General features: G+C 41.7%; 2 protein-coding genes across 2 annotated transcripts; both read left to right on the top strand.

Moving 5' to 3' along the window:
• The first annotated feature begins 5,063 nt into the window (after window positions 1-5,063).
• Window positions 5,064-6,949, top strand: LOC130868613 (cancer/testis antigen 47A-like). Its single transcript, XM_057760769.1, has 2 exons — window positions 5,064-5,868; window positions 6,798-6,949. The coding sequence occupies exons 1-2, from the start codon at window positions 5,064-5,066 to the stop codon at window positions 6,947-6,949; spliced, it is 957 nt and encodes a 318-aa protein (XP_057616752.1).
• A 9,599-nt stretch (window positions 6,950-16,548) lies between these two features.
• On the top strand, window positions 16,549-18,434 carry LOC130868612 (cancer/testis antigen 47A-like). Its single transcript, XM_057760768.1, has 2 exons — window positions 16,549-17,353; window positions 18,283-18,434. The coding sequence occupies exons 1-2, from the start codon at window positions 16,549-16,551 to the stop codon at window positions 18,432-18,434; spliced, it is 957 nt and encodes a 318-aa protein (XP_057616751.1).
• The last annotated feature ends 290 nt before the right edge of the window (window positions 18,435-18,724 follow it).

Below are 18,724 nucleotides of genomic sequence, written 5' to 3'. Positions count from 1 at the left end.
TTTTCAAATATATAGGTTTTTTGGATCTTGCAGGTTGTATAGTCCAGTGTCTCTTAGCAGCCAAAATATTAAAGATAACCAGTAACATACAGTATCCAGACTCTCTGTGTATTTCTCATCTTTATGTGGCTTATCATATTCATATTGTTCTATTCCTTTTAAAAGAACTTCCTTTTCTCTTCCAAGTCTATTTATTTTTAACACACTGTAACACATTTAGAAGTTTTAATCATGTGAATTTGTCTTTACTGTTTATCCATAACCTTTTCTGTGTGCATGAGTAAAACCCCAAACGTGCCATGCAGGATGCTGCCAGAGATCGTGCTGGTAGTTTAAGTCTGCAGGCAGCAGCTGGGAGACGCCTCTCTGAACTGCAGTCTGTGTGAGAGACTGCAGGAGCCCACCATGCAGCATAGCTCATGGCAGTTGGCAGCTGGCTCCATTTCACAGACAGCTGTTGGAAGTTGCCTCTCTGCATTGCAGCTGGTGTGAGGCTGTGAACTAAGAAGCTGTGTTTGGGTCCATATTTGTGTGTTTAGAAACATGTTAAATCTTTTTAAGGTCTTTATGTGGATTTATACTAGACAGTGGGCACCATATGTAGGTAGAGATTTCCTGTCTCATAGTCACTTTCAAATAACACTCAGAGGCTTAATATAAATTACAAATTCTCAGCCAATAACTCAGGCTTATTACTAACTAGCTCTTACATTTTAAGTTAACCCGTATTCCTTATTTATACATTCCCCATGTGGCAGTATCTTTATTAACATGGCACATTCATCTGCTCCATCTGCATCTGGCTGGGAACTCCAGACTCTGCCCTTCTTCTTCTTCTCCTTCCCAGCATTTTCAATTTGGCTTTCCCACCTAACATTATCTGTTCAGCTGTAGTCAGCTTGTGTATTAAATAAATCACAGCAACAAATCTTCACAGTACACAAAAGGATTATTCCACAGCAGCACACATAACATTCTTAATACCTTTTAGATAATGAGAGAAAAACCTGAAAAGGACAATAGAAGATGGAAAGAATACCCATGCTCATGACCTTGCAGAGTTGCAATGATGACTATATCACTGAAAGCTACACATATACGATATATAATACATGCATATATGTAGTATAAACAGTCCTGGCTGCCCTAGAACTTACTTTGTAGACCTGGATGGTATCAAACTCACAGAGGTCCACCAGCCTCTACCTCCCAAATGCTGGGATTAAAGGCGTGCACCGCCATATCCAGCTGAAAAGAAAATTCTGAAGCTATCATAAATCACTGTGTGTCCTTAAAGAGAGGACCATGTAAAACAACACATTGCATGGAAGGACTCATCGTCGGGACCCAGCAGGTAGCTGCACACACAATCCCCAAGTGGTTGTGACAATGTGCACAAAACCTGCTCAAGCCCAGGCCAGACCAATTTCCAGCACAGAGAGGGGTATCCAGCAAACAATTCTCCCATTAGCCATGGAGTGTTTGGAAATTGCTAGCTGCTGGGTAAGGAAGAGTCAATTTGCTCTTAGAGTCTATGTAGACCCTGGTCATCCGGTGAGTGGAGGACCACACAGCCAAGAATGTTTGGGCAGCCATATTTGAAGTGAGTCTTGAAGGGTTAAAGAACTAAAGGGCACCAAGTTGGGTGGGCAAGAAGAGGGGATGGATTTGAATGAGTTCCGGAAGGATGAATATGATCCAAAAACGTTGTATGAGACTTGAAATTCTCAGGGAGCCAATAAAAAATTGAAACAAAGTGAAGGATGCCTCAAACAAGCCATAAGGAGTTCTATTCTTTTATGTTTAGTTAAAATTCCATATAAGAGAAGCTGGATGTAGGGGTGCACGCCCTTAGTTTCAGCATTTGAGCGGCAGAGGCTGGTGTACCTCTGTGAGTTTGAGACCAGCCTGGCATGCAAAGTAAGTTCTAGGTCAGCCAGGACTGTTTATACTACATATATGCATATATTACATATCATATGTATGTAGTTTATACTACATATATAATATATTATATAGTGTATATATAATAAGATATAAACTACACATATACATATATTGTACATATCATATATATGTAATTTAATTGAATTTACATCAATTGGGGTGACATGCTCTCCTCAAAACTTCCTTAAGTATCCTATAAAACTCCCAGTGCCTTGCGAGTCAAGCCTGCTTTAGAATATTTGGTCAGTACAGTCCAAGAGAGCCCTAAAACAATATAGTCCCTTGCCCTTATGCCTTCCAGAAAAAGAAGACAAGGCCCTGTTGCTGAAAACACAATGCACCTCAAACACAGGATTTGAAAGAATCAGTCTGGATCCCACCTCAAAGCTGCTCCCTGAAGGCTAGATCTCATAGTATCAGAAAGAGCCATGCAAGCTGCCAAGGGCAAAGGCCATTAGTAGCCCTGTTCATCGCTATTGTCTTTGAGCTACAACATTAAAAAGTCACATGGCAAGATATTCTGAAAGGTGCAATAGCGGCACTTATAGCCCGAGGGGAGCCAACAGCTTCCTAATTAGACATCAGACCCACTCAGTGGGAAGAAATTCATGCCTGGCACTACTAACCAACTGCCAGGTGAGGCCATGAAGCCCAGAGGAAAAACTGATACTCCTGTCATTTTCTTAAACCAATGCAATCTCTACCCTAATGGATCTTGTATCCACAGATAAAGGTAGCTTTCATCCCTCATCAAACAATCTTCCTCGCTTTTCAGCATTGGAAATCATTATAGAAAACCACAAGCAGTAAAAATGCAGAGATGAACTGACTGTGGAGTGTCGGCATCCAAATAATACCTGACAACACAGCCCCTACACGTAAGGCTCAGGGAATATCTCAGAAAGGGAGAGATACACAAAGATCGTAAGAGTCATAGCATCAAGACAGTCTCAAAAAAGGATGAGAGTGGTGTGGGGTGGGCAATAGAGGTGAATCTGGGAAAAGTACGGAGGGGACTGTGGCATAGATAGGATTAAGATATGCTGTATGAACTTCCCAAATAATTAAGAGAAATAGTATGAATTTTATTATAAGGATAGAAAAATTAATCACCAGTTTAATTACTGAGTGACAAAGAATTTGTATAGCAATTCAAAAGAGCCTTAAATTACATTATGACACACACTTTGAGATAAAGTTATATATCCCAAACTGTTTTTCAATTGCACCTTTAAAAATATAAAATGAAGATTTTAATCATAACAGAATAAACGTACAAAAATATCAAAACCACAGAGGCTGTCAGAAATATCTTTGAAATAATGGAGAAGAATGAAGAAGTCGAGGATACTACATTCTTGGCACATAAAAGTCAATATTTCAGAGATGTTTATAAAATGAATTTATTATCCTTTTAAAAAACAATATTTGGTATGTTGGTGGTGGTGGTGCACACATTTAATCCCAGGACTCAGAGGCAGAAGCAAGCTAATCTCGCTGTGAGCTAAGATCAGCCTGGTCTACAGAATGAATTCCAACACTCCAAAACAATTCCGAGAAACCCTGTCAGGAAAATCCAAATAATAGTAATAATAATATTGTATGATAATTGTTCTGTGCGGGTGTTTGGTCTCCACATATGTCTGTGCACCACGCGCATGCAATGCCTATGAAGGCCAGAAGAGGGCTCAGTTCCACTGGGGTTAGAGTTCCTGACAGTTGGGAGCTACATTATGGGTGCTGGAAGTTGATCAGAGTCCTCAGAAGACCAGCAAGTTTCTCTCACCTGGAGCTACCTCTCCAGCCCATGAATTTGTAGTCTTAATGAAATATTCTAATTTTAAAAATATATATAAAGCTTGCAAGGCGGTGGTGACACAGGCCTTTAATCCTAGCACTCGAGAGGCAGAGGCAGGCAGATGTCTGTGGGTTTGAGGACAGGCTGATCTACCAGGCTAGTACAAGAACATGTGCCAAAGCTGCAAAAAAACCCTGCCGCAAAAACATTACACACACACACACACAAATCAACAAATGAACATTTACAATCAATTTTGACGAAAGAGAACACAAAAAATTTAAGTCCCTATAGGAAATATTGGCCTCACAAGAGTTCAGTGCTTGCCTTCCATAGGTCTTATTCCTTTTTAAGTAAATGCACTTATTGTGTTTGAATTTAAAGTGTTTGTGAAAATTTGTTGTCTTTCCTTAAGTGGAAATGGATAATACAAATTTTAACTTTCTTTGGGAACTTGAGAGCCTAAAATACTCTCTAGACTACAGAAGCTTCCCTGATTTAGGATCCTTCATATAGGATAACAATATTTTAGCTGATAACCATAGAATCAAGAGGATAGGGTTTGGCCAGGAGAGAGACAGCTCAGTGGCTAAGAACACTTGCTTCTCTTCCAGGGGACCCTGGTTCTGTTCCCAGCACTGACTTCCCTGCTCATAAATGAGGTTAAGACTATTCTAGCAGGAATACTATGCCCTCTTTTGATCCCATTAGGTTCCAGCACTCACTTGACATACAAAGGCACAGATAGCTTTAAAACAGGAGGGGAGAGGAGGGATAGAACAGACTTTAACATAAGGAGAGCCCTGTTTTTCTAAGGACCCAAACAAACAAAGGAGGGTGTCTTCTAGAAAGGGTAGAATTTCAATCCATCACTGGATGGTGGCCATGGCAATCTTCTCTTTTCAACAAATCATCTTAAAGCTATGTGGTGACAAAGCCGTTTATTAACCTTCCTAAGCCCCGCCCCTACAAGCTGTGACATGAGGACTTCCTATCTAGTCCCCGGATGTTAGAAGAGCCTCGCCGGTTGGCCGCCACCCTGTTTGGCCTCCTCTCCTCTCCTGTCCGCACTGCTTCCATGGGAACACCTCAGGTACCATCATAGACTTTTGTCCTTTCTCCAACTGTCTCTTCCAAAGCCCCCTCTCCTCTAACGCCCCTGTCGACTGTCCTTTGGGACCAGCAACTTCCTGTTTGTCCTGCCGTCGTCGTCGTCGTCCGCAGTCATCTAACATCGTCCCGGCCATTACGGTCCAGGTAGCCATTGTCGTCCTTAACACTACTCACTCAAGGCCTTGGTGAGGAATCTAAGAGTGTCATGTCTGCCCCAGGGGATCAAGATCCAACCGGAGAGACCCGAGAGAACCCAGTAACCCTTGAGGGAGAGTGGGTACAAGAAGCTGCAGGGGGCAGCGAGATAGGCAATGAGTCCGGCCTCGATGGGGCCTCTGCCACACCTGCCATTGAAGAAATACTGGCCTTTCATCCTAGGAGGGTGGACAATGTTGGGCCCGAAAGAAACCAGGAAGAAGCGGGTGATAGGAGAGAGAGCTCAGATGCTGTGGAAGACTCAGATATTGAACCTGTTGAGGAGGAGGGAGCAGGGGAGGAGATGGAAAACATAAGAGATCAGGAAATGGTGGCTGACCATCGATTCCCAATGGCTGGCTTCCGATTTATGTTTATGGATGTGATCCATGCCATTCTCAACCGTGTCTATTACAACGACCATGCCACGATCAGGCGCCCCCGTGAAAACGCAGGAGTGATGGGTACACCTGGCCCTTCTGCTTCTGGCCACTCGAGTCAGGTCCAAGTTCCATCCGGGCCCATTCCATCCACAGTGAGGGCCGCAGAGTATGAGGCCCATGAGGCCCGGGCCTCATACTCTCCAGGCCTGGCCCGAAGCCTGCCAGAGATTATCTCCACCTTTCCGGAGCTGGAGGAGCCTCCAGACTTCGAGGAAGCAGCAGATCGTTACCTGCCGGAGCCACATCTTTATATGCGGGAGCCAGCAGTTAGGGCAGCAGCCCAGAACCAAGCAGGAGAAGAGATGGCAGCACAGGCGACAGCAGAAAAAGAACCAAAAAAGGAAGTCATCGAGCAAGCCATGACCTCAGAGGGTAAGGAAACAAGCTCTAGGGGCCTAGATGAGGAGATTGGTGCTGGGCAGCAGTTGGGAGGCAGGAAATAAGGACAAAGATTGTTGTCACTGAGAGGGAGGCTGAGGCCAGGGCTTCTCTGGGTGCAACAATTGACTCCGCTCAGTGCTGGCCTCTAGTGGGCAAAGTCATGGCTGGGCGAGAGATGCCTCTGAGGTCAAATGGCTCTGGTTAAAAACTTGGTTCATGCCAGGCAGTGGTGGGGAAAGCCTTGACTCCCAGCACTCAGGAGGCAGATGCAGGGGGATCCCTGTGATGGAGGCCGGGTCTATAACAATTTTTACTAGTTTTTGATTTAAGACAGTCTCATGTAGCCTAGATTGGCCTTGAGCTCACTATGTAGCCCAGATGTCTAAAAGAGAGCTTGGGAGCTAATAGACAGTGAAAGAACAAGCAAATGGTGTTGCTCATTTTGTTTATGGCTTTAAAAGGTGTCAAGGCTCTTAGGAGTTTGATGCTCTGCATAGATGGACTAGTTTGGGAGCCCGTGCTGGGAAGGGAGTGTTAGTATTCATGGCTTGAGAAAAATTAACCATGGAATTCGTACTTGAGGCAAACAGGCATCTTCCTGCCCAGGTCCTGGCCGAGGTGTAATGCATGCAAAGGGGACCAAAGCTTCTGATGTCTTCTTCAAAGGAGAAGAAGTGAACATCATTGCTTGGGATATCTGCTGGGAAGGGGAGAGAAAGGTCACTGTGGGAATGAGCAGGTGGCAGAAGTGTGAAGATTAGGGAAGGGGTAGCGTGAACAGGAGGAAGGTAGCTAATTACTGGCTTTGTAGTTACTCATGTCCCCTCTTTATCCTGAGAGTAGATGTGGGTGGCATTATTGGTTGGGAATGAGGCTGTTTTTTTCTGTCTGTTTTTTAATGATCTTTACTAAATAAACAGGCGAATCCCATTATGATACCTGGAATGACAAATACGACATCTTTGAGGCGGATGAGGAAGAAAAAGGAGAAGAACAGAAGAACCAAGAAGATGATGAAGTCAGCCCAGGTCCAGCAGACTGCAGCACCGAAAAATCCAGGTTCCTGTGCTGATATTTGAGTATCCATCACCATCCCTGCAGTTCCTTTTCAGTGGTGCCATCTCGTTTTAAATTCTAATTGATTAACTGAGGAAACTTTACTTTGAATTCAAACAAAATTCAATTTAGCTATTTTAGAATGAGACAAAATCGCTATATGCTTGCTAATCTGAAATGTATTGTGTACTTGTTGGCGATTCCTGGGTTATTCTGAGGAATTTTGTCCATTAGATTAAGACTATTAACAAGTAGTAAAGCTGTTAGACTTAACACCCTTATCAAATTAGACCAATATCTGTACAGAGAACAAATGTCAGAATAAGGGTGGTGGTGGCTGGGTTGGGCACTAGCTGTGTCCTCAGTGCTCGACCACAGTTATGCAGTCACCTCCTACAGACAAACAGTAAACAGCTGGTACTTCAATTAGAATCATTTGTAATGGTTAACAACTAAATATCCATTTAGCTATAGATTTTTATATTTAAACCAGTCCAAAGAAATTTACTGCTAATATGACCATTTAGCACCAAACTGACAATTGAAATTCAAGAAATCTTTTCTTTCAGTATCTTTAAGTGATTAGCATTTTTTCTTCTCTTTCCTTTCTTTGTCCTTCTTTCTTTTCTTTTTTCCCTGTATTTTCACAGCTGAGTGCTCACTAAAGCATGCAGAAGCCAAGGGCCCAGGACGGTAAGGAAGCATCACCTGTGCAAATGGCACTGGTTTCTCTAGCTCGACAGACTTCTTTCCATGACAGCACAACTTTTTAGCAGAATAAACACACCACACACAAGACTGGGGTTGTGGCTCATGGGGTTGGAATGCAGGACTCTAAGTTCAGTTCAGAGATGAGCACACACACATACACCAATAGTCAAACACACACAGACACACACACAGAGGGAGAGACAACAATACCCAAAGATTTGGTGTAATCACTTGATTTGTTGCATAAGCACCCTAATAGTTCTGGGTTTAATTTATAAGAGAAAAGCATGTTGATTTTCGTAACCGTTGAGATAAATCACAAATGTGGCAGACACGCAGTAATGACTGCTCATTTTCTTAAATACAGGAAGCAGATTAATCTTGTATAATTGGTCATTCTCTCTCATTTTTATCTGTAGGTAAGAAGACTAGGAAGAAAAGGATGAAGAACGAAACATTCTTGAATGCAACTAAATTTAAGTTGCCCACTTCTGAGACGTCCAACAAGGTTTCATCACTGACACCTTTCTAAGTTCAGTATCTAGTAGTGATATTTCTCCTTGTGAGTTTAACACCATTCAGTCAAGTTCCACACGAAACCGTGTCATGGGATAAAATAAAACATAGGCATGATTTGGAGGCAGCACTGTAATTCTAATTTACTTCTTTCATGTTCATTTGACAGGGATAGCAAGCATTTAATACCTCTTTTCAATTACTTTATTGCAGCTAAGTCATTAATATAACAAGCTTAGAACAACTTTATAGACAGGAAGATGGAGAATGAGGCTTTAGTTGAAACTCCATGAATCTATCCAGTTACATGTGCATTTTCTTACCTGTTACAGATATGTTTGATAATATCTGATAAAGTGAAAGATGTGATTTTAAAAAGAAATGAACAGAAATATTGGTAGCTTTAATTAGATAAATAATTTTCATGCGTTTCTACTTTTCCCTTTTTTCGCCTCACTTTCACTGAATGGCGTACCTGTTTTATTTTATTGTGGTTCAAAATAATTCAATGCCAATTCTAAAACAATTTTTTTTTTCGTATTTTGTTTTTGAGACATGGTTTCTTTGTATAGCTTTGTATACTCTCTTGGAACTCCCTTTGTAGACCAGGCTGGCCTCGAACTCACAAAGACCTGCCTGCCTCGGCCTCTGCCCCTTTAGGGCTGAGATTAAAGGTGTGCACCCTTAAAACCATTTTTATATATGAGGCAGCAAACCTTTAAAGCTGTGTTCCCTCCTCCGTGAGTTACTAGTCCCAGGTACCCATTCAACACTTAATATGTGACTAATCCTATTTGGAATATGCTATGTGGAAAACAATGAACAATATCTCATTTACTGTATGCCTAAATGATAACCTATTGGGTTAACCAAAAATCTATGAAAATTACTGTCACGTTCTTATTTATAAAATATTTTATTTTGCCTTTTTTGATTATGATAATTTTATTATTGGAGAATTTCTAGAGACTTTTCAAAAGATTTATTTTTACTGTTATTTGTATGTGTGTGTGTGTGTGTATCTTAGTGCGTGAGTGGGTACCCATACAGAATAGAAGAAGGCACCAGATCCCTTGGAACTGGAGGTACAAGAGGCTTGAGACACCCAACGTAGGTGCTGGGACCCAAACTCTGGTCCTCTGGAAGAAGAGCAAGTACTCTTAACTACTTAACTAACCATCCAGTCCCTGTAATGCCTTCTCCATTAAGTGTTCCCTTATAAGAATATGTTCTTTACCTCACCTTACTACTTTGAATTTAGATATTATTTTATCAGTTATTGGGATAGCTGCACCTGCTTTTGCCCTGGTCCCATTGGCTTGGAACAGTTTTTCTATTTTTTTCTACTATAAGGTGCTGCCTGTCCTATGATGAACTCTTGGTAGGTAACAGAAAGAAAAAATGGGCTTTGTTTTTAAATTCATTGAAGTAAACTGTGTTTTTTGGTGAATAAAATAGTTATTGAAAGGTGTGTGTCCATTGCTATCTTTTTGTTCTGTTTGTGTTCATAGCCCTATTTTGTGTTTCAGTAATTATAGCTTGATTTGTTTTCAGCCCACGTCCTTATGGCTATACTTAGTATTCTTTTCAGTTGGAATTATCACGTACAGTATTTTCTGCAGGACTTATATAGTTACACGAATTTTTTAAAACGGTTTGTATTGTGGAAACATCTTTCTTCTTCAACTCTAGAAGGTAGTTTTACTTGGTCCAGTTATCTGGGTTGGCACCTGTGGTCTCAGAACGTGGATAACATTGCTTTAGGCTTTTCTGACTTTTAACTTTTCCACTGAGAAGTCAGTGGATGTTATTTTTATATCAGTAATTGGAATGTGGTTTCCTTTATGAGAACAGTGATTTTTAAATTCATTAGTTTTGTTTGTTTTTTTCCTAAAAAAGTATTTATGCTTTATCTGCATACAACTTTCTACCAGAAGAGGGCACCAGACTCCACTATAGATGGTCATGAGCCATTATGTGACTGCTGGGAATTGCACTCAGGACCTCTGGACAAACAGTCAGACCTCTTAACTGTTGAGCCATGTCTCCAGCTTTCCCACTATTTTAATTAAGACGTATCATTTTATCCCTCCCCTTTCCCTCATTTGAACCCTCCTATATACCCCCTGATTTCTTTCATATTCATGTCCTCTTTTTTTAATTCCTGTTAATATATTTTACAGACTTCTGTGAAGCAGAGAATTTTGAAGGGCTCTCTGACCTTGTCTTGTTTATATGTATGTGTGTATGTGTGTGTGTGTGTATTTGTTTGTGTGTGTTTATGTGTGTGAGTGTGTTTGTATATATGTATGCATAACCAATTTAGTCCTTATATTGTCTGTATACTTTCCTGCCTAACTTTATCCTGTTCAGCTATTTGCCTGTCAGCTTCTTTATTAAACCAATAACAATGAAAAAATTTCACAATGTACAAAAAGATTATTCCACAGTATTTCCTGCTTTTGTCAGTTTAAAATGGAAGTTTTTCACTTTAAATTAGTAAAATTATATACAACAAAGTAAGAATTACAGTTTCAATATCCAGTCCATTTGGCTTTGACCAAATTGAAGAAAATATTCCATTATTTATCTTATCTTTGTGACTTCAAAGTTTGTACCTATTTTATTTTCTATCCTAACTATGGAAAACTGCGATTATCTAGTCTTCAATTCCATCAATGACCTCAGAAAGATGAAAGGTTACCAAATGACAGGAACATCAGGCTGTTTGACAAGTCACCCAAAGTTCCTCTGTAATGTTGGGGCATCCAGCTCTGGCCTACAGGCCTAGCATATCTGACAGACTTTCCTGTGAAGCAGGGAATTTGAAGACCTGTCTTACATTGTCTTAGCAAAGTTTAGCAGTCACCTTTCTTGTGTTTATATCATCTCAGCCAGCAGCCTTGAATCTATCCTGTATGTGGGATTCTGAGGAGACTGTAACAAAGACATTTTGAAATGCTGAACCACCTGGGGGTCATCTGTTTTTATTGATGTTTGACCCCCTAGCTCTGAAAATACATGAAAATTTAAAGGTATCAAATATATCTGCACTGATACAAGTATAGTCTGTGTATTGCACGTAAATCAGCAAAAGATTTTTTTGTTTTATGTTTGAACAGGTAAAATACATATATGTCTTGTAGCTCTTTTAGGTTTATTTCTTTATGTATGCAGTCAGATTTTTCAGGGGGTCTTTTGCTATCAAACCTAATTTTTCTTAACCTGGAATGAATCCATAGCCTCTCATTTTCTGTGGAAATTAAAGCATAAACTCTCCCCCAAAGTAACATAATTTTTGACTTGAATTTTGAAGTCAATATATTTTTCAAATATATAGGTTTTTTGGATCTTGCAGGTTGTATAGTCCAGTGTCTCTTAGCAGCCAAAATATTAAAGATAACCAGTAACATACAGTATCCAGACTCTCTGTGTATTTCTCATCTTTATGTGGCTTATCATATTCATATTGTTCTATTCCTTTTAAAAGAACTTCCTTTTCTCTTCCAAGTCTATTTATTTTTAACACACTGTAACACATTTAGAAGTTTTAATCATGTGAATTTGTCTTTACTGTTTATCCATAACCTTTTCTGTGTGCATGAGTAAAACCCCAAACGTGCCATGCAGGATGCTGCCAGAGATCGTGCTGGTAGTTTAAGTCTGCAGGCAGCAGCTGGGAGACGCCTCTCTGAACTGCAGTCTGTGTGAGAGACTGCAGGAACCCACCATGCAGCATAGCTCATGGCAGTTGGCAGCTGGCTCCATTTCACAGACAGCTGTTGGAAGTTGCCTCTCTGCATTGCAGCTGGTGTGAGGCTGTGAACTAAGAAGCTGTGTTTGGGTCCATATTTGTGTGTTTAGAAACATGTTAAATCTTTTTAAGGTCTTTATGTGGATTTATACTAGACAGTGGGCACCATATGTAGGTAGAGATTTCCTGTCTCATAGTCACTTTCAAATAACACTCAGAGGCTTAATATAAATTACAAATTCTCAGCCAATAACTCAGGCTTATTACTAACTAGCTCTTACATTTTAACTTAACCCGTATTCCTTATTTATACATTCCCCATGTGGCAGTATCTTTATTAACATGGCACATTCATCTGCTCCATCTGCATCTGGCTGGGAACTCCAGACTCTGCCCTTCTTCTTCTTCTCCTTCCCAGCATTTTCAATTTGGCTTTCCCACCTAACATTATCTGTTCAGCTGTAGTCAGCTTGTGTATTAAATAAATCACAGCAACAAATCTTCACAGTACACAAAAGGATTATTCCACAGCAGCACACATAACATTCTTAATACCTTTTAGATAATGAGAGAAAAACCTGAAAAGGACAATAGAAGATGGAAAGAATACCCATGCTCATGACCTTGCAGAGTTGCAATGATGACTATATCACTGAAAGCTACACATATACGATATATAATACATGCATATATGTAGTATAAACAGTCCTGGCTGCCCTAGAACTTACTTTGTAGACCTGGATGGTATCAAACTCACAGAGGTCCACCAGCCTCTACCTCCCAAATGCTGGGATTAAAGGCGTGCACCGCCATATCCAGCTGAAAAGAAAATTCTGAAGCTATCATAAATCACTGTGTGTCCTTAAAGAGAGGACCATGTAAAACAACACATTGCATGGAAGGACTCATCGTCGGGACCCAGCAGGTAGCTGCACACACAATCCCCAAGTGGTTGTGACAATGTGCACAAAACCTGCTCAAGCCCAGGCCAGACCAATTTCCAGCACAGAGAGGGGTATCCAGCAAACAATTCTCCCATTAGCCATGGAGTGTTTGGAAATTGCTAGCTGCTGGGTAAGGAAGAGTCAATTTGCTCTTAGAGTCTATGTAGACCCTGGTCATCCGGTGAGTGGAGGACCACACAGCCAAGAATGTTTGGGCAGCCATATTTGAAGTGAGTCTTGAAGGGTTAAAGAACTAAAGGGCACCAAGTTGGGTGGGCAAGAAGAGGGGATGGATTTGAATGAGTTCCGGAAGGATGAATATGATCCAAAAACGTTGTATGAGACTTGAAATTCTCAGGGAGCCAATAAAAAATTGAAACAAAGTGAAGGATGCCTCAAACAAGCCATAAGGAGTTCTATTCTTTTATGTTTAGTTAAAATTCCATATAAGAGAAGCTGGATGTAGGGGTGCACGCCCTTAGTTTCAGCATTTGAGCGGCAGAGGCTGGTGTACCTCTGTGAGTTTGAGACCAGCCTGGCATGCAAAGTAAGTTCTAGGTCAGCCAGGACTGTTTATACTACATATATGCATATATTACATATCATATGTATGTAGTTTATACTACATATATAATATATTATATAGTGTATATATAATAAGATATAAACTACACATATACATATATTGTACATATCATATATATGTAATTTAATTGAATTTACATCAATTGGGGTGACATGCTCTCCTCAAAACTTCCTTAAGTATCCTATAAAACTCCCAGTGCCTTGCGAGTCAAGCCTGCTTTAGAATATTTGGTCAGTACAGTCCAAGAGAGCCCTAAAACAATATAGTCCCTTGCCCTTATGCCTTCCAGAAAAAGAAGACAAGGCCCTGTTGCTGAAAACACAATGCACCTCAAACACAGGATTTGAAAGAATCAGTCTGGATCCCACCTCAAAGCTGCTCCCTGAAGGCTAGATCTCATAGTATCAGAAAGAGCCATGCAAGCTGCCAAGGGCAAAGGCCATTAGTAGCCCTGTTCATCGCTATTGTCTTTGAGCTACAACATTAAAAAGTCACATGGCAAGATATTCTGAAAGGTGCAATAGCGGCACTTATAGCCCGAGGGGAGCCAACAGCTTCCTAATTAGACATCAGACCCACTCAGTGGGAAGAAATTCATGCCTGGCACTACTAACCAACTGCCAGGTGAGGCCATGAAGCCCAGAGGAAAAACTGATACTCCTGTCATTTTCTTAAACCAATGCAATCTCTACCCTAATGGATCTTGTATCCACAGATAAAGGTAGCTTTCATCCCTCATCAAACAATCTTCCTCGCTTTTCAGCATTGGAAATCATTATAGAAAACCACAAGCAGTAAAAATGCAGAGATGAACTGACTGTGGAGTGTCGGCATCCAAATAATACCTGACAACACAGCCCCTACACGTAAGGCTCAGGGAATATCTCAGAAAGGGAGAGATACACAAAGATCGTAAGAGTCATAGCATCAAGACAGTCTCAAAAAAGGATGAGAGTGGTGTGGGGTGGGCAATAGAGGTGAATCTGGGAAAAGTACGGAGGGGACTGTGGCATAGATAGGATTAAGATATGCTGTATGAACTTCCCAAATAATTAAGAGAAATAGTATGAATTTTATTATAAGGATAGAAAAATTAATCACCAGTTTAATTACTGAGTGACAAAGAATTTGTATAGCAATTCAAAAGAGCCTTAAATTACATTATGACACACACTTTGAGATAAAGTTATATATCCCAAACTGTTTTTCAATTGCACCTTTAAAAATATAAAATGAAGATTTTAATCATAACAGAATAAACGTACAAAAATATCAAAACCACAGAGGCTGTCAGAAATATCTTTGAAATAATGGAGAAGAATGAAGAAGTCGAGGATACTACATTCTTGGCACATAAAAGTCAATATTTCAGAGATGTTTATAAAATGAATTTATTATCCTTTTAAAAAACAATATTTGGTATGTTGGTGGTGGTGGTGCACACATTTAATCCCAGGACTCAGAGGCAGAAGCAAGCTAATCTCGCTGTGAGCTAAGATCAGCCTGGTCTACAGAATGAATTCCAACACTCCAAAACAATTCCGAGAAACCCTGTCAGGAAAATCCAAATAATAGTAATAATAATATTGTATGATAATTGTTCTGTGCGGGTGTTTGGTCTCCACATATGTCTGTGCACCACGCGCATGCAATGCCTATGAAGGCCAGAAGAGGGCTCAGTTCCACTGGGGTTAGAGTTCCTGACAGTTGGGAGCTACATTATGGGTGCTGGAAGTTGATCAGAGTCCTCAGAAGACCAGCAAGTTTCTCTCACCTGGAGCTACCTCTCCAGCCCATGAATTTGTAGTCTTAATGAAATATTCTAATTTTAAAAATATATATAAAGCTTGCAAGGCGGTGGTGACACAGGCCTTTAATCCTAGCACTCGAGAGGCAGAGGCAGGCAGATGTCTGTGGGTTTGAGGACAGGCTGATCTACCAGGCTAGTACAAGAACATGTGCCAAAGCTGCAAAAAAACCCTGCCGCAAAAACATTACACACACACACACACAAATCAACAAATGAACATTTACAATCAATTTTGACGAAAGAGAACACAAAAAATTTAAGTCCCTATAGGAAATATTGGCCTCACAAGAGTTCAGTGCTTGCCTTCCATAGGTCTTATTCCTTTTTAAGTAAATGCACTTATTGTGTTTGAATTTAAAGTGTTTGTGAAAATTTGTTGTCTTTCCTTAAGTGGAAATGGATAATACAAATTTTAACTTTCTTTGGGAACTTGAGAGCCTAAAATACTCTCTAGACTACAGAAGCTTCCCTGATTTAGGATCCTTCATATAGGATAACAATATTTTAGCTGATAACCATAGAATCAAGAGGATAGGGTTTGGCCAGGAGAGAGACAGCTCAGTGGCTAAGAACACTTGCTTCTCTTCCAGGGGACCCTGGTTCTGTTCCCAGCACTGACTTCCCTGCTCATAAATGAGGTTAAGACTATTCTAGCAGGAATACTATGCCCTCTTTTGATCCCATTAGGTTCCAGCACTCACTTGACATACAAAGGCACAGATAGCTTTAAAACAGGAGGGGAGAGGAGGGATAGAACAGACTTTAACATAAGGAGAGCCCTGTTTTTCTAAGGACCCAAACAAACAAAGGAGGGTGTCTTCTAGAAAGGGTAGAATTTCAATCCATCACTGGATGGTGGCCATGGCAATCTTCTCTTTTCAACAAATCATCTTAAAGCTATGTGGTGACAAAGCCGTTTATTAACCTTCCTAAGCCCCGCCCCTACAAGCTGTGACATGAGGACTTCCTATCTAGTCCCCGGATGTTAGAAGAGCCTCGCCGGTTGGCCGCCACCCTGTTTGGCCTCCTCTCCTCTCCTGTCCGCACTGCTTCCATGGGAACACCTCAGGTACCATCATAGACTTTTGTCCTTTCTCCAACTGTCTCTTCCAAAGCCCCCTCTCCTCTAACGCCCCTGTCGACTGTCCTTTGGGACCAGCAACTTCCTGTTTGTCCTGCCGTCGTCGTCGTCGTCCGCAGTCATCTAACATCGTCCCGGCCATTACGGTCCAGGTAGCCATTGTCGTCCTTAACACTACTCACTCAAGGCCTTGGTGAGGAATCTAAGAGTGTCATGTCTGCCCCAGGGGATCAAGATCCAACCGGAGAGACCCGAGAGAACCCAGTAACCCTTGAGGGAGAGTGGGTACAAGAAGCTGCAGGGGGCAGCGAGATAGGCAATGAGTCCGGCCTCGATGGGGCCTCTGCCACACCTGCCATTGAAGAAATACTGGCCTTTCATCCTAGGAGGGTGGACAATGTTGGGCCCGAAAGAAACCAGGAAGAAGCGGGTGATAGGAGAGAGAGCTCAGATGCTGTGGAAGACTCAGATATTGAACCTGTTGAGGAGGAGGGAGCAGGGGAGGAGATGGAAAACATAAGAGATCAGGAAATGGTGGCTGACCATCGATTCCCAATGGCTGGCTTCCGATTTATGTTTATGGATGTGATCCATGCCATTCTCAACCGTGTCTATTACAACGACCATGCCACGATCAGGCGCCCCCGTGAAAACGCAGGAGTGATGGGTACACCTGGCCCTTCTGCTTCTGGCCACTCGAGTCAGGTCCAAGTTCCATCCGGGCCCATTCCATCCACAGTGAGGGCCGCAGAGTATGAGGCCCATGAGGCCCGGGCCTCATACTCTCCAGGCCTGGCCCGAAGCCTGCCAGAGATTATCTCCACCTTTCCGGAGCTGGAGGAGCCTCCAGACTTCGAGGAAGCAGCAGATCGTTACCTGCCGGAGCCACATCTTTATATGCGGGAGCCAGCAGTTAGGGCAGCAGCCCAGAACCAAGCAGGAGAAGAGATGGCAGCACAGGCGACAGCAGAAAAAGAACCAAAAAAGGAAGTCATCGAGCAAGCCATGACCTCAGAGGGTAAGGAAACAAGCTCTAGGGGCCTAGATGAGGAGATTGGTGCTGGGCAGCAGTTGGGAGGCAGGAAATAAGGACAAAGATTGTTGTCACTGAGAGGGAGGCTGAGGCCAGGGCTTCTCTGGGTGCAACAATTGACTCCGCTCAGTGCTGGCCTCTAGTGGGCAAAGTCATGGCTGGGCGAGAGATGCCTCTGAGGTCAAATGGCTCTGGTTAAAAACTTGGTTCATGCCAGGCAGTGGTGGGGAAAGCCTTGACTCCCAGCACTCAGGAGGCAGATGCAGGGGGATCCCTGTGATGGAGGCCGGGTCTATAACAATTTTTACTAGTTTTTGATTTAAGACAGTCTCATGTAGCCTAGATTGGCCTTGAGCTCACTATGTAGCCCAGATGTCTAAAAGAGAGCTTGGGAGCTAATAGACAGTGAAAGAACAAGCAAATGGTGTTGCTCATTTTGTTTATGGCTTTAAAAGGTGTCAAGGCTCTTAGGAGTTTGATGCTCTGCATAGATGGACTAGTTTGGGAGCCCGTGCTGGGAAGGGAGTGTTAGTATTCATGGCTTGAGAAAAATTAACCATGGAATTCGTACTTGAGGCAAACAGGCATCTTCCTGCCCAGGTCCTGGCCGAGGTGTAATGCATGCAAAGGGGACCAAAGCTTCTGATGTCTTCTTCAAAGGAGAAGAAGTGAACATCATTGCTTGGGATATCTGCTGGGAAGGGGAGAGAAAGGTCACTGTGGGAATGAGCAGGTGGCAGAAGTGTGAAGATTAGGGAAGGGGTAGCGTGAACAGGAGGAAGGTAGCTAATTACTGGCTTTGTAGTTACTCATGTCCCCTCTTTATCCTGAGAGTAGATGTGGGTGGCATTATTGGTTGGGAATGAGGCTGTTTTTTTCTGTCTGTTTTTTAATGATCTTTACTAAATAAACAGGCGAATCCCATTATGATACCTGGAATGACAAATACGACATCTTTGAGGCGGATGAGGAAGAAAAAGGAGAAGAACAGAAGAACCAAGAAGATGATGAAGTCAGCCCAGGTCCAGCAGACTGCAGCACCGAAAAATCCAGGTTCCTGTGCTGATATTTGAGTATCCATCACCATCCCTGCAGTTCCTTTTCAGTGGTGCCATCTCGTTTTAAATTCTAATTGATTAACTGAGGAAACTTTACTTTGAATTCAAACAAAATTCAATTTAGCTATTTTAGAATGAGACAAAATCGCTATATGCTTGCTAATCTGAAATGTATTGTGTACTTGTTGGCGATTCCTGGGTTATTCTGAGGAATTTTGTCCATTAGATTAAGACTATTAACAAGTAGTAAAGCTGTTAGACTTAACACCCTTATCAAATTAGACCAATATCTGTACAG

The sequence above is a fragment of the Chionomys nivalis genome, chromosome X (genome assembly GCF_950005125.1).
Source record: "Chionomys nivalis chromosome X, mChiNiv1.1, whole genome shotgun sequence".
Taxonomy (NCBI): Eukaryota; Metazoa; Chordata; class Mammalia; order Rodentia; family Cricetidae; genus Chionomys; species Chionomys nivalis.
The sequence above is the reverse complement of the archived record's forward strand: the minus strand, read 5'-3'. Positions and strand labels throughout refer to the sequence as shown.

Coding starts and splice junctions, on each gene's coding strand:
- LOC130868612 (XM_057760768.1), top strand. CDS start 16,549: ATGTCTGCCCCAGGGGATCAAGATCCAACCGGAGAGACCCGAGAGAAC. Junction 17,354..18,282: donor GCAAGCCATGACCTCAGAGG/GTAAGGAAACAA, acceptor CTAAATAAACAG/GCGAATCCCATTATGATACC.
- LOC130868613 (XM_057760769.1), top strand. CDS start 5,064: ATGTCTGCCCCAGGGGATCAAGATCCAACCGGAGAGACCCGAGAGAAC. Junction 5,869..6,797: donor GCAAGCCATGACCTCAGAGG/GTAAGGAAACAA, acceptor CTAAATAAACAG/GCGAATCCCATTATGATACC.